General features: G+C 38.1%; 1 protein-coding gene across 10 annotated transcripts in view; it reads left to right on the top strand.

Annotated features, from left to right (window-relative positions):
• Positions 1-16187, top strand: part of mef2cb (myocyte enhancer factor 2cb) — a 270409-nt gene that overhangs the window by 212383 nt on the left and 41839 nt on the right. For all 10 annotated transcript variants that reach the window (XM_069890549.1, XM_069890557.1, XM_069890591.1 and 7 more), the window contains 2 exons: positions 4064-4250; positions 6226-6276. In XM_069890549.1, the coding sequence (XP_069746650.1) occupies positions 4064-4250; positions 6226-6276 (238 nt within the window). The remainder of the gene's footprint in view (positions 1-4063; positions 4251-6225; positions 6277-16187) is intronic.

Below are 16187 nucleotides of genomic sequence, written 5' to 3'. Positions count from 1 at the left end.
CAAGCAGCAGCTTTGGAGATGTAGCCATTGTTAATATTTCAGGTCCATTAATACTGACTCTCTCCAGAGATGTTGCTTGACATGCTTTTACACTTTCTGTTCATGTATATGATTTAAATATATTTAAAGGATAATCATTGGCCAAGGTTCCAAGGATAACTTTTCTGACATCCTCCAAGAGCATATACCTGCATCTGGAAGAGTACACTTTATGAACGTCTTGTGAAAGACACTACCTCCAACAATGTAGCATGCCGTCAGGTAGAAAGAATATCATGCTAGGTGTTTGTGTTTGTGTCTCTGGAGCATAATTTCAGGCTACAGTCTTCTAAATCAAAGCAAGAATGCTACCCATGGAGTCACCCCACTTGACTGAGGTATTTCCTTGACTTTTGTCTGCCTCACCAATGAAAGAGAATTTGCATCATTAGAAAACTGAACATTCCTCAAAGTTTCTTGAATTATTGAGCAGACAAGAGATTGCAGGTGCTGAAATATGGAAAAAAAAAGTTCAGGAGGAACTCGGTGGGTTGGGCAACATAAGTGGAAGATAAAGATGTCATCATTTTTTCTCTCACTGATGCTGCTTGACCCGCTGAGTTCTTCCCACAGATTGATTTTGCTCTTGATCTATTATTCAACCTTCGTTACCAAGTTTCTATGTTCAAGAAATATGATATTCCATGATATCACACGATATTTTTGTTTCCGATCAGATCAATTTCATTTTAATGTGAAGGCTTTATGACCTGCTGTTTTAGATTGACTGTGTCTACTGCAAAGATGCATTTATAATTTAAATCTAATGATGGTTCTTAATAAAATGGGGATTTATATATTTCTGCATGTTTGCATAACTAATTTGATTTTTTCCTGCACCAATGTGGTATTAAAGGATCCATGTGAAATAAAGTTACAATGGCCATTTTTAATAAGAGACAGCGCAATGAATTGCATTAGTATCACCATACCCATCCCCTTCAAAACCTGGAAAATTCGACTAGAAGCACAACTGGGCCAGCCACACAATGACAAAAAGAGAAGGGCAAAAACTGGGTATCCCAGGGTGTGCGTGCGTGAGTGACTTGTCCTGGCATGCCAAAGACACAGTTCATGAATAAAATGATTTGGTTGGATGAGTACAGTTTCCAAAATGGACAGTCCATATTGATGGCATTCATCACCATCCTAAATATTAGTTTTCCCCACCATTAACTGGAACACTCGGTTCTCCATAAGACGCGCAGGCAGATGAAATGTCCATCCTTTGCAGATTCTCCTCAATTCACACAGCATTCTGACTTGAAAAATACATCATTGATCACAAGGCCTAAATCTTGGAACTTCCTAATAAGTAGTGCACTGCAGTTGCCATTCTTCAGGAAAAAAAATGCATTGGCACCAGAGATGGTGCAGAAGAGCTTCACATTGCCGGGTCAGAGCACCTGAATTTTGAAGAGAGACGAGATAGACTGGGCTGATTTAGCATGGAGTGAAGGAGGCTAAAGGACAAGTTGTTTGAAGTGAACAAAATTAAAATGGAAAAAAAAAACATTTTCCCATAAACAAGTCTATAAAGTAAGAGGGCATAACTTTGAGATCATGGTCATAAGGCTTAGAGGAAATGTGAGGAAGATGTCTTTCATTCATTTTGAATCTGGAACACATTTACTGGGAGGCTAATGAAGACGGACACTCTCGCCACAATGTGGAGGTACTTGGAAAAGCACTTGAGTCAAATGCTGGAAAATGGGATCAGTGTACATGGTCATCATGGATATAGTGAGTTAGAGAATTTGATTCTGTGTTCTATGACTGACCATGTAATAATAATGTGGGATTACCTTCATTAGTTTAAGAAGGTGACTCCATCACCGTCAAAAACAATCAGGGTTGGGTAATATCTAGGAATTTGTGAAATAATTGTAGGAATAAATGAAGGAAACGTGGTTTAATTTGTTCTGCTATCATTCAGGGAAATTATTACATCAAAAGAAACTTGGAATTACAATGCAATAAAAATTATAAGCTTGAAGTTTCTAAATTGGTACAAGAATTGTGCTAAATTTGATTACCTCTTCTTTCCAAATACTTCTGATTATATAAAGAGATTTTTATGCCTCTTTGGAATCACTAGATACAAATAATTTATTGTGTTCCATTATTACCTGTATACACAAATGAAGGAAGTACTCTATTCAAGTTGTTTTTAGGCACTTTAGATAACAAGTTTGTACATTACCAATATCAATCAGAATTGTTTCTGCATGTTAATGATATGAAAAAAGTATACTTTGGATTGAATTTAATATAATAGGATTTTTGTATTGACAAAAATTAACTAGAATTGTCTTGCAGAGCTAGAAGTCAAAAATATCATGTAGGGAAACAATCTGAAAGCTGTTTCGTTTGCCTGTAATCAGGAAAAAGGTGTGTGGCCATCATGCTCCCAGCAGCTATTTAGTCTGGAATGCCTCTGTGCCTCTGCTTACCCTGTGGGCAACCATTTTGTGAGAATTATCTGCTATCCCAGGGGACTATACAGGGTTAAGATGAAATGGCAATGGTGGCATCACTGTAAGGTAAATGGCAGCTATAAATTAAAGAACATTCTTCTATCAGATTTGACTTATTCGTGTTCTTATAAACACTAAAGCTGCCATCTTGCCATGACAGAGAAAATAACCAGGGTAGGCTGACCTGCAACACGACCAACAATGGCTTGCATTTACATTATACAGAACTTGAAATTCCTGGCAGCCTGTTCTGACATGTAGTAAACCGTGGCATATGCTTTCTAGTCTGCCTTGTTGTTGACAAGACTTCTATTTTGGGATGAGTTCATTTCCTAAAGAAGGCGCAAATGTGTGCTATTTTTATTCTTCCTGACCATCTGCCCTGATGATGGCAAGGAATGTTAGTATGATACCTTACTGCTGCATCAGTTTTAGGGAGGAGAGGGTGGTTAGCAGGCTATGTTTAACAAAAAAGAGATACAAAGTGTTCATAGTTTTGGGGTTAATTTTAGGAAACCAGCATTGTAGTCTCAATTTCTGATGAAAGATTATCATTGAGTTGTATAGCATGGGACAAGGCCACATGGGTCATTGTGTCTGTGCCAACTGTCATTTGCACTAATCTTTTTTTAATGTTCTCCCCCTTTTCCCATCAACTGGTAGGAGAGTAAAAATGTACCCGCTATAGTGTGTTTGTGAGGTCAATGCAGTAGGTAATATCATTCATTTCCCCTCGAGCCATCTTGCATTGTATCAGCTTGAAAAAGCTCCAAGTGGCCAAATTCCATTGTATTCCACTGTATTTCTCCCCACCTGAGAATTAATTTAGCAACTTAATATGGATATTGATCAAGACTAATTAATGCTGCAGTCCAGATTTGTTACTACCAAACCTTATTGTTACTGTATCTCTTGTATTCCACCCAATAATAACATTCCCCACCACCATCAAAGCCTCTCCCCTCCACCCCTTTCAAAAATACAGGATAGTATCTTGGATGAAGGAAAAATTCAGAGAAGAGAAATATAAAGCAAAATAGAAAGAAAATTTCATTGAACTCCAAAGACAAACAGATAAGCTCCAAAAACTGTTGTAACTAATATCAATTCATTGTAATTTTTATCCATCATCTTTAATTTGAAGGTCTCAAGAACTCATCTCACTCCATTTTGAAACCTATCATTACTTTAAAATTTCATCTCATTACGTTACATTCGGAATGTTTGCAAAGAAAAGTTAATTCTGCATTATTGAACATTTCCTTCAAATTCTTTCCGGTTATCTAAATTGCTCTATTTAGCTTGGCTTCTTTAAAAATTCTGCATAATGTTGAAAGAATCTTAGGTAATTTCATGAAAACCGTTATCCTAACAAAGCAAATTTGTTAAAATAGAGCGTCACTGTAGAGAAAAAGTCATTGACAGTTAAGGGTACAAACCATTCAAACTACATTTTTAATCAGAACTTAATGCAGATTTGGTTATGACACTCATTATTCCTCCCCCCCCCCCCCCCCTATTTTTTCCCATCCTTTTCTGTTGTACAGGCTGTTCCTCCACCTAACTTTGAGATGCCAGTTTCCATCCCAGTGTCCAACCAAAACAGCCTGGTTTACAGCAGCCAAGGTAGCTCGCTTGGAAATCACAACCTAATGCCACTGGGTCATCCTTCTCTGCAGAGGAACAGCATGTCTCCAGGAGTAACGCAACGACCACCAAGCGCTGGAAACGCAGGTAAAATTCACTGACTTTCATGCTAAGTAATTGCCTAATGAAACAAGGTCAGTATTGTGCTTATTCTAAGCATCTGGTATATTACATATGTTTGGCACATTAAAAGGGAGCAGTTTACATTCGTTATTAAGCACAGAAAAGAATTGTATACTCCTGATTATAAAGAGAAGCAGAAACAATTTACTGAGACCAGGGTGTGCTGTATTTAGGGTCCTATGTTGGCAAGCTTTGGAAGATTTAATTTGCTGAAAAACTGCAGTGTAAGGCCATGCCTCGCAACTGAGAACACTGGCAAGGTTACAAAGAACGTAAAGGAGGTAAATTATGAAACCAAAATCAGAAAGAATGGTGGAAGAACTCAACAATAAATGGATATTACAGACTTGCACCTTTCATGAAAACTAAAAAATATTGCAAAAGACAACACTTTTAAAAGAAACAACAGGAGAATGGGGAGGGGGGAGGAAAGCATGGCACATAAGAAAATGCTCATTAAATGAAAAACAGATGCTGACAAGTGATGATATAAACGTAATGCAGTTGAAGACATAATGAGACAAATTGAAGAAACATAAAATGTTAAATTAACGCAAACAGCTACTGAAATGGGGGAAAAGACCTGAAGTACTGACAAGAGGCTATGGTTGCCCAGGAATCTTGTAATGGAGATAATGTTCCAACCATTCCCCCAACAACAGTGTTCCAACAGAAGAAGCAATTCTTTTCTCATACCTAATTGCCACTTCCCTCTTTGCTTGAATAAGTATTGTTATAATTTAGCAGAATCACTATGATTCACTTAGTCACATGACACAATACTATTCATTTTTCATGCAGAGGATATGCTTGTTGTCGATGGAAATCAGAGAGATGTAAAAGAGCCAGCAAAACCAATTAGTGATTTTTGCGCCACCAGAGTTTGATTTGTTTCATGAAATTATTGTACTTCAGCCACAAAAGAAAATCTATTTCATTTTTCAGAATAAAGAGTGGCACTGAGGTAACAGCTCGTACTCAAAAACAGCAATTGTAAAACCTGCTCATGCAACTTATGCAAACCTTTGTTCAGTTTGTCATTTATCAGTGGGACATACTTTGCTGCCCTCTAGTGCTCAATAAAAATATTTTATTCTGTTCTTGAATAATAAATCAATGAGACATTAACATCCTCTGAGGAATTAACATTGCTGTAGTCTTTGACAATGAAATTTGAAACTCTACATTTTTTTTGTTTTTTGATAATGCAGAAGTAATTTTTTCCTGAAAATGCACAAGATTTGTGAATTTCAAATGAGGGGTCATTGCTCTTTCAAAGTTTTTAGAAAAATGTCAGTGATCACATATGACAAAAAGTCATGAGGTTAACAAGAACAGGCAATCCCTGGGATACAAACGAGATCCATTCCTAGGTCTGTCTTCAAGTCAAATTTGTAAGTAAGTTGGAACTTGCTGCACATGCAGCTTTTAAATCATTGAAGAGGTTTCGAGCCTTTCCTTGCACTAAACTACAGGCTAGCAAGCAACTTTGTTAATGGCAACGTGATCCAACTCCAAATGGAGGACGGTGTTCTTCTTCCTTGAGGCGATGAACCGCTGAAGTTGCACATAGTCTGTTCACAAGTACAAGATGTCCGTAAGTTAGACGTTCATAACCCAGGACTGCCTGTACAAGATATTGACCACATTTGCATATCGAGTATATATACATATTTTTTAGGAATATTCATACATATCAAAAAAATAACAATTGACCTCATATCAGACGAAGATTTCATCAGTGTACCATGTTTTGCAAAAGCATTAACCCCTTTTAATTGGAACAGAATGTTGCTTACAATACACAAAGGAAATCGTCCCCATGTTGATTGTGGTTTTATGTTATGTGTTTTTCTAATCATACATTTTAGCTTGGGTCTGCTCTTAAACATGTTTTCCTGTTATTGTTCGTAATCAGACCCTATGCTTTCAATCTTAGGTGGCCTCTTGGGTGGGGACCTCACAACAACTGGTGCAGGCACCAGTGCAGGTACGTCAGCTGTTAACTTGTCGAAACGCTGTGTTCATCTAAAGTTGGGTCATCTTTATTTGTGCATATATTTTTTTCAAAAAATGTGTGATATTTGAACTTTTGTTGTATTTGATCATGATTTATGTAATTTGTTGTCTATTCCTAGTTGTCCTTGAACTGTGGAGAAGTTAAAAATGAACTACAATGCTGGGTCTAGGGTCAATTATAGACATGGTAAATTTCATTCAGATGAAGAGAATGAGACAACAGATGGATTGTTACAATAATCTGGTAGTTTCAACATCACTATTATTAAATGTATTCCATTACTCAAATTTAAATTCCTCAGCTGTTGCGCTCAGACTTGGTTGCTAATCCAGTTTGAGTTCTCCAGTCCATGCTTCAGATTACTGATATATTTGCAGTAATATACATCCAAATATGTATATTCTGGGCATCAGTAGCATACATCAGAACAAAAATGCCCAGAATCATAAAGTATAGTTTGGCTAAAACTTAACTTGATTAAGTTACTGATCTCAATCCATGCCGATAAAACCTATTGAATAATTTATTTTACAATGCTGTCAGTTGCCACTTATTTCCAGTGAAACATGCTTTCTTTAACTGAAAAAATTAATTGGTGAAATAGGAAAATTATCTACATTTTCAATATAGGAGGGAAATAGAAAGCAAGAAATCATAATTTAACAGCCAGATGTTAACTAAATATCTATCACGATAATGAGTTTATTGTCGCATACATTTTTTGTGTGCTTATGCATCAAAATTTTTACTTGTTGCAGTCAAGTGGGTACTGCATGCAAAAAGCTACATTAGTATACATAAATTGAATTAAAAAGAGTATGTAAGATAATATTCACAGTTATCATAGAGCAATAAAAGAGTGATCGCAACAGGGCAGACAGTCCTTTTTTGGTGCCGGAGCAGTCCCTAATTAGTGTAACAAGGGAGGTTCAAGAGCATGATGCCTGTTGGAAAGGAGCTGTTCTTGAACCGAGAGGTTGCGACCATAGTGATGGAGTCCTTTATGTTGTTGGCTGCTTTCTTGGAGGCAGTGCCTAACATAGATGTCAGTAATTTATAGATGAACATTTTGGGTCCAGTGACCATAATGTCATTAATTTCAAGTCAATTATGGAGAAGGATAGGCCTGGTCCTCAAGCTGAGATTCTAAATTGGAGAAAGGCCAATTTTGTGGAAATGAAAAAGGATCTAGGGAGAGTCAATTGGGATCATTTGTTTTCTGGCAAGGATATGTCCTTCAAAGGCAAAATTTTGAGAGTGCAGAGTTTGCATGTTCCAGTCAGGATTAAAGGCAAAGTTAACAGGCATAGGGAACCCAAGAGATATTGGTGATCTGGTTAAGAGGAAGAGAGAGGTGTAGAGCAGGTATAAGTGTCAAGGAGCAAATAAGGTACTAGAAGAGTATAGAAAATATAAGAAAATTCTTAAGAAGGAAATCAGCACGGCATAAAGAAGACATGAGGTTGCTTTGGCAAATAATGTGAAGGTAAACCCAAGGGGCTGCTACAAGTATGTTGAGAATAAGAGGATAGTAAGGGACAAAATTGGTCCCCTAGAAGATCAAAGTTGTTGTTTGTGTGTGGAGCCTCACAAGATAGGGGAGACCTTAAACAGTTTTTTGCATCAGTATTTACTCTGGGAACTGGCAGAGTGTATAAGGAAGGAAGGGAAACCAACAATAGTGGCATGGAGTATATAGAGATTACAGTAAATAAAGGTAGATAAATCTCCTGGACCTGACAAGATGTCTCCTTCAAGGTCCGAGGGAATGAGTGTAGAAATTGCAGGGACTCTGGCAGAAATATTTTAAAATCCTTATCCACAGGTGAGATGCTGGAGGATTGGAAGGGAGCTCATGTTGTCCCATTGTTTAAAAAAGGCTCCAAAAGTAAAGCAGGAAATTACAGGCCAGTAATAGGTAAATTATTGGAGGGTGTTCTGAGAGATTGGATATACAAGTATTTGGACAGCCAAGGGCTGATTAAGGATAGTCATCTTGGCTTTGTGCATAGTAGGTTATGTTTAACCAATCTTATAGAGTTTTTTGAGGAGGTTACCAAGAAGGTTGTCGATGTTGTCTACATGGACTTTAGTAAGGCCTTTGACAAGGTCCCACATGGACCCTTCTCCATTAACAATGGCATGAAGCAAGGCTGTGTTCTCGCACCAACCCTCTTTTTAATCTTCTTCAGCATGATGCTGAACCAAGCCATGAAAGACCTCAACAATGAAGACGCTGTTTACATCCAGTACCGCACGGATGGCAGTCTCTTCAATCTGAGGCGCTTGCAAGCTCACACCACGACACAAGAGAAACTTGTCCGTGAACTACTCTTTGCAGACGATGCCGCTTTAGTTGCCCATTCAGAGCCAGCTCTTCAGCGCTTGACGTCCTGTTTTGCGGAAACTGCCAAAATGTTTGGCCTGGAAGTCAGCCTGAAGAAAACTGAGGTCCTCCATCAGCCAGCTCCCCACCATGACTACCCGCCCCCCCACATCTCCATCGGGCACACAAAACTCAAAAAAGTCAACCAGTTTACCTATCTCGGCTGCACCATTTCATCAGATGCAAGGATCGACAACGAGATAGACAACAGACTTGCCAAGGCAAATAGCGCCTTTGGAAGACTACACAAAAGAGTCTGGGAAAACAACCAACTGAAAAACCTCACAAAGATAAGCGTATACAGAGGCGTTGTCATACCCACACTCCTGTTCGGCTCCAAATCATGGGTCCTCTACCGGCATCACCTATGGCTCCTAGAATGCTTCCACCAGCGTTGTCTCCGCTCCATCCTCAACATTCATTGGAGCGCCTTCATCCCTAACATCGAAGTACTCGAGATGGCAGAGGCCGACAGCATCGAGTCCACGCTGCTGAAGATCCAGCTGCGCTGGGTGGGTCACGTCTCCAGAATGGAGGACCATCGCCTTCCCAAGATCGTGTTATATGGCGAGCTCTCCACTGGCCACCGTGACAGAGGTGCACCAAAGAAGAGGTACAAGGACTGCCTAAAGAAGTATCTTGGTGCCTGCCACATTGACAAGTGGGCTGATATCGCCTCAAACCGTGCACCTTGGCGCCTCACAGTTCGGCGGGTAGCAACCTCCTTTGAAGAAGACCGCAGAGCCCACCTCACTGACAAAAGACAAAGAAGGAAAAACCCAACACCCAACCCCAACCAACCAATTTTCCCCTGCAACCGCTGCAACCGTGTCTGCCTGTCCCACATCGGACTTGTCAGCCACAATCGAGCCTGCAGCTGACGTGGACATTTACCCCCTCCATAAATCTTCGTCCGCAAAGCCAAGCCAAAGAGAGAGACATGGAAGGCAAGTTCAGAAGGTTCAGACACTAGGTATCCATTGGAGAGGTTGTAAAATGGATTTGAAATTGGCTGAATGGGAGAAGACAGAATGGTAGTGGATGATGCTTCTCACACTGAAGGCCTGTGATTAGTGGTGTGCCTCAGGGATCAATGCTGGGACCATTATTGTTTGTTGTCTATATCAATGATCTGGATGATAATATGGTAAATTGGATCAGCAAGTTTGCTGAGACTAATATTGGAGGTGTTGTGGACCATGAGGAAGGCTTTCAAAGCTTGCACATGATTTAGACAATCTGGAGAAATGGGCCAGAAAATGGCAGGTGGTATTTAATGTAGACAAGTGTGAAGTGTTGCATTTGGAAGGACAAACCAAGATAGGACATCCCTAGTAAATAGTAGGGCACTGAGGAGTCTAGAGGAGCAAAAGGATGTTGGAATACAGATACATAATTCCCTGAAAGTGGTGTCACAGATAGAGAGGATTGTAAACAAATCTTTTGGCATCTTGGCCTTCATAAATCAAAGTACTGAGTACAGGAGTTGGGATGTTATGGTGAGGTTGTATAAGACATTGGTGAGGCCAAATTTGAAGTATTGTGTGCAGTTCTGGTCTCCAAATTACAGAAATTATATCAGTAAGATTGAAAGAATGCAGAGAAGATTTACTAAGATGTTGCCAGGTCTTCAGGAGTTGAGATAAAGGGAAAGATTAAACAGATTAGAACTTTATTCCTTGGAGTATAGAAGAATGAGGGGAGATTTGATAAAGGTTTACAAAATTATCAGGGGTATAGACAGAATAAATGCAAGTAGGCTGTTTCCACTTAGATTGGGAGAGATAAATGCGAGAGGTCATGGCTCTAGTGTGAAAGGGGAAAGGTTTGGGGGACATTGGGGGACTTTCTTCATTCAGAGAGTGGTGGAAGTATGGAACAAGCTGTCATCTGATGTGGTAAATGCAGGCTCACTCTTAAGTTTTAAGAAAACATTGGATAGATACATGGGTGGGAGAGATCTGGAAGGTTATCAAATGGGTGCAGGTCAGTGAGACTAGCGAGTGATTTTTCAGCACAGACTACTAGAAGGGCTGAATGGCCTGTCTCCTGTGCTGTATATTCTATAGTTTCATGCTTTCTGGTTTGAAACACCTTCATAATGGGAAAAAGATTGTTCCCATTAATTTTAAACAAGCGGTTCATGATTTTACATACCTATTCAGAATAAGGGATCAATAATTTGAAATAGAAACTAGGACAAAATTTTTATCTCAGAAGATGGTAACACTTTTGAATGATCTTTCACAGAGAGCTTTAATTTTTTTTAGACATACTGCATGGTTACATGGCATTTCGGTCAATGAGTCCATGCCATCCAATTTACACCCCGTTATCCAACATCCCTGGTACATTTTGAATGGTGAGAGGAAACCAGAGCCCACAAGAGAAAATTCACATAGACACGGGGAGAATGTACAAACTCTTTACAGACAGCGCGGGATTTGAACCACAGTCCCAATTGCTGGCGCCATAAGGTGGAGTTATTTTAAAGCCAAGGTTAAATCAGGCACCATGCTAACTGATTAGTCGAGCCAGACTAAAGAAGACAGTTGGTTTATTCCTGCATCTGTATTTCAATGTGTTTTTATATTTGATTAATATACTGATGAATCTGACATCCATTAAAAGAATGGTATGGCAGGAACATTGATCAAACAGCTATCCCTGACCCGTTGGCACATACTGTACCTATTTCAACTTGTCTAGAACTGCAGGCCAAAGTGTGCGACTTAGGTACTTGGCTTTGAGGCTGATGTGACATATAAATAATAAAAAGGAAGAGAAGTTCTTGATGGAATAAAACACTCTTAGTGAATTATAAGATTCATGCGAGTGAAACTATAGTATTTCGATCCTTTTCCAAAAGGAAAAGTTGTGTTCATGTTCTTCAGCTGCATTTGCAGCGAGACTTTAAATGTGGGTGGTGTTTTCTTACCTTTACTAGAGAAATTCATATGCATATCTACCTCTCTGCAACATGGATAATGAAAAGAATGTGTTTTGTAAATAAATATTGGCATAAAATATTTTTGAGTTTAACATAACCATCCATATACAAAATATTAAAAAGCAAGACAAAATATAACATATACATTCCATCCCTTAATATTTATTGTGATTATCTATTAAGGTAATTACACATATAAATCAATTAATTACTATTTCAACAAATCACAATATTTCTTAATAAGATCTTAAAAAGAAGAGATATTATACAGGATAATTATAATTAAACCAACAAATCTACTTATCTAAAAGAAAAAAGAAGAAAAAAATAAAACTAAGCTACCCCACCCTCTAATCAAGGTTACAGGAAAAATAAAGAGATGGATCATGTCACGACCTCTAGAAGACAGATGGAACAGCCCTAGAGCACCCAAATCCTCTAAAATGGGAATTATGACAATATTCAATAAATGTACCCCATACCTTGTCAAACTGAAACTTTTTATCTTTAATATTATACTTAATTTTCTCCAAGCTTAATTATGACATTACATCTTGTAACCACTGCACGAGTCGGTGGGAATTCATCTTTCCATTTCATTAATACTGTCCATCTGGCTATCAATGTGCTAAAAGGTAAAATTTTCTCTTGAGATGCCGATTAAAAATATATCTGGCTGATGTGAAAAACTTTGATCAATGAACCTTCATTTTGTGCAAGGCATTGTTTATTACAATTTAAGGTGATACATAGAATACACGTCTAAACTTAAATTATCCCATTTCTATGCAGTTGTTGATCCATTTTGTGAAAAAAATTTTGAAGCCTCTCTGATTTATGTTTTGGGAATGTCCTAAATTACAAAGTTATTGGCAGGAGACTTTTAATTCTTTGTCATTATTTTTAAGATTAAATTAGATTATTGCCCTGTAACTGCCTTCTTTGGTTTTTCACGTGAACCAGATGTTGCATTTTTTAGATCATTTTACATTTATTGTTTGAAAATAATGACAATGTCAGCCTTAGTCATTTGACAATGCTTTTGTATTGAATAGATTTATAATGCAACAAATTTCAGGTAAACTCTTGTTCGCCAGCAAACTGAAATAACAAATCTGAAATATAATCTTGAGGTATAAACTGCAATAAGGCACAAGTAAAAAGATGTCTAGAATAGTGAAATCTGGAAAACAAAATAGGCTTTTAATGTGTTTTTTTCAAGAAACAATGTTTCTGAATTATAAATATTAACATAAAATAAGGTCTTGCTATGGGGTACTCGCATGAATGTTGTTCATTGGTTTAGAATCACCTTTATTGCCTGAAATATCAAGGACACGTGAAAACAATGGGTGTACATACGTGTTGTAGGGCAGGAATGAGGAGGGGATGGTTTGGGGAGAGTTCATCACAGGACTTAAGGGTCTGCCATGATGTCATGTTCAGAGAATGTAAGTATTTGAACTAGTCTTAAATCCATGGGTTTCCAGTAAGAGAGATGAAAAGTCTTCTTTGTTCTTCATTGGTTTTTCAAAACAGAAGGCCCTCTGTAGTTGTTATTACTTCGCTTTAAAATTCCATAGCAAGTACAGTCACATGAAATGATCTTTTGAGCAACATATTTTGGCTCAGTTTAAGGCATTTTTAAAAATTACTTTCTCCAGTTCACAAAAAAATCCACTTCATTGTTTTATTGTTAATGCCTGCTGTATGCTGGGAGTCTGCATCGATAGAACCATTTCCTTTGGCAAAACACAGCTTGGAAATTACGCGCTTTTCGGTTACTGGTGTCTTTCGTGCTAACTCTGATCCTAATGCATTGATTTTAGAAAAGAAAACCCCTTTCACAGCCCCTGTCAGCTTTCTAAGTAGGAAACTGGATAACATTGTGTTTGTCCTGTTAAAGTAATTAGAAAAAAATACCTGAAGATAGATTTGCTTTTCACGATATTTTTTATAATGGTGCAATACATGATCTTGTTTAAATCTATTGATCTGGTAAATATAAAGCAGACGTGCACATGGCTAAGAGGTATTGTATTTATACATTGTTTCAATTATATGAAAAAAAACATTAAGAGAATGAACTGGATATATTCAGCAGAAAGGCAGTGTCTGTGGGGTGGAAGGATGGAGAGAAAGTGTTTCAGATCACTTACCTTTTTGTAGAACTGGCTAAAAAATGTTTAAACTTGCAGGAAAGGGGGCTAAGAGAACGCTAATGTCTGTGGTAGAGTGGAGACCAAGAGAAAATAAATGATGAAGATTGATTCAACCGGAGAGTATAGGGAAGGCTTGTTAATGGCAGCTAACAAGTTAGCTGTAAGAGATTAACTAATGTTTAAGATGCAATGAAAAGCGAAGAGGACAAAAGGGAAGGTCGCTGAGAGAGACAAAGCAGGCTGTAGGTGCAGGATGGATCCAAAAACAAACTGCTGGAAGAACTTAGCAGGTCAAGTAGCATCTTTGGAGACAGAAGGATGATCGATGTGGCAGTCTCCCTGCGTTTCTTTGAAGGTCTATGATAGGTTGGAAGATGATGGAGATTAAATGACAAAAGGAGTGATAATGTTAAGAGAAAGAAATTGGTAATAAGGGAAGTAAGGCAATTAAAGGTTCAAAAGAATTTGAAAGCTGGGTGTCTGCTGGAAATTTGCAATAAAAATATTGTGTGTTAATCAACTAAATTTTTGAACAAAAGTTGTCCAAATTAGATCCAAACAAATGGTTATTCACATAAAATTTTAACTTTGTTTCACTGTACTCAGATGCTATATTCCAAATAAAAACTGCAATATTTCTGATTTGAAGATGAGATGATGCTTCACAAACTTCATTGTTGACAGACTATGCAGGAGGTTGGAGAGTGAATTAGTCCTCAAATAACTGATACATAAATTCCCCTCACATTTGACACCATTAAGTAATTTAAAATCAGCTGCAACTCAGCCAATATCAGGTTAAGGAAACAAAGCAAAGATTTATTTTTATTGCATTTTTTCTTAAATAATTCCCCTTTTGCATGAAATCTTGGACCATTGTGGCTATTTTTTTTATTAACTGTGATAACACAAGGATGTAGCTAAGTTCTTTTCCATGCAATACATTTTAAATGTAGACATTCTACTGACATGGGTAAGGAATTGGTTGGTAGTTAAAATCATGAAGGAATAGTGGGAATGCATTAGCCAAAATTAATCTTTCATAGAACTAATATTTCCTCCTTGATTCGTAAGTAAGTCGTACAAGAAGTCTTAGACCACTTTAAAGGTGAATCACATAGATCCCCCTGTATTGTAGATAGTTGCTCAAGTCTCCTCACCAGATTTCTATCTCCCAGGCTCCAATCTACCTAGGCCTATTGTATACACCTTCCCACACCCACCAGTCTCCTCTTGCAACCAACCATCCCCATCTCCACTTCACTCCCCATGCTCTCCTCACAATAACTTGTTTTTATTTTGTTCCCATAATCATTAACACTGGACAACGATTTTGCTTCCTGAACATTGTTAGATGTGTTTTATGGATTTTGAGCTGCTGATCAAGAAAATCACTTTAATTTTTTCCTATGAAGAACTGCTTTTTGGACAAAACCTAATTTTGTGATTTCCTGTCATATTTTAAGTCTGCTGGTATTTTGCCCACAAAGCAAGCTGTTTGATCAGTCCAAGTATGCCTTGGCATGTACTCAGTGCAGGTGCTGTGCAAGTGTTGACTTAGGCCTGGGCCTGTTTAGGGTAGATACAGACAGGCTATAAAAGCTGATCGCATATACCGATGCTGTGCATTACATTAATAAAGATTAGATGCATGTTGATGCACATATTCTTCAGGCAATAGCATAGTGAGTGTACAGCATTTATTAACTTCAGGAAGTTTCAATACAGCAGAAATATCTTGTCGATGTGGCAACGGCTGCGATACAGTCCATTGCATTTGTGGCGAGTATACACTTAAGGCTCAAAGACACTGCATGACTGCACTTATTAAGAAAGCCCATGAGCTCTACTTCAGTAGGACACTGACACGAGGGGCATCAGATGCTGAATACAAATGAAAATCAGTGGGAAACATTTTTAGGTCAGTTGAACTAACGCAAAGTGTCAGCAACATTATTCGATTAAACATGCTAAATTCAATAAAAGTTCATTTAATATTTCTCCTAACTTCCAATGTAAGACAGCAAATCTGAATTATCTTTGTGTTCTGCTTGAAGTTGTCTGTCAGAGTCCCAAATCAGGAATCAAACCCTTTATATTTTAAAAAAAATGGTGCCCAGTGTAATCATTCCCATTTCCAAGAGGACAGTTGTACTTACTAGACGTCAATCGCAGCTGGGCATCAAGCCTACCCCTAGAATGGAAAAGGGGGAAGGACACAAAGCCTTGAGAGTAAAAGTTTCCCAAGTTGTGTTGTTTTTATTTTAAAGTAGCATTGCTGCTGTAATGGCAGCACTACCATTGGTGCAGACACAAGCGAACAGACACAGCACGACTCCAAAGGGATCAACCGCCTGGTCCTAATGTTGGCAGCTCCCTACAG

Source organism: Narcine bancroftii, chromosome 1 (genome assembly GCF_036971445.1).
Source record: "Narcine bancroftii isolate sNarBan1 chromosome 1, sNarBan1.hap1, whole genome shotgun sequence".
Taxonomy (NCBI): Eukaryota; Metazoa; Chordata; class Chondrichthyes; order Torpediniformes; family Narcinidae; genus Narcine; species Narcine bancroftii.
The sequence above is the reverse complement of the archived record's forward strand: the minus strand, read 5'-3'. Positions and strand labels throughout refer to the sequence as shown.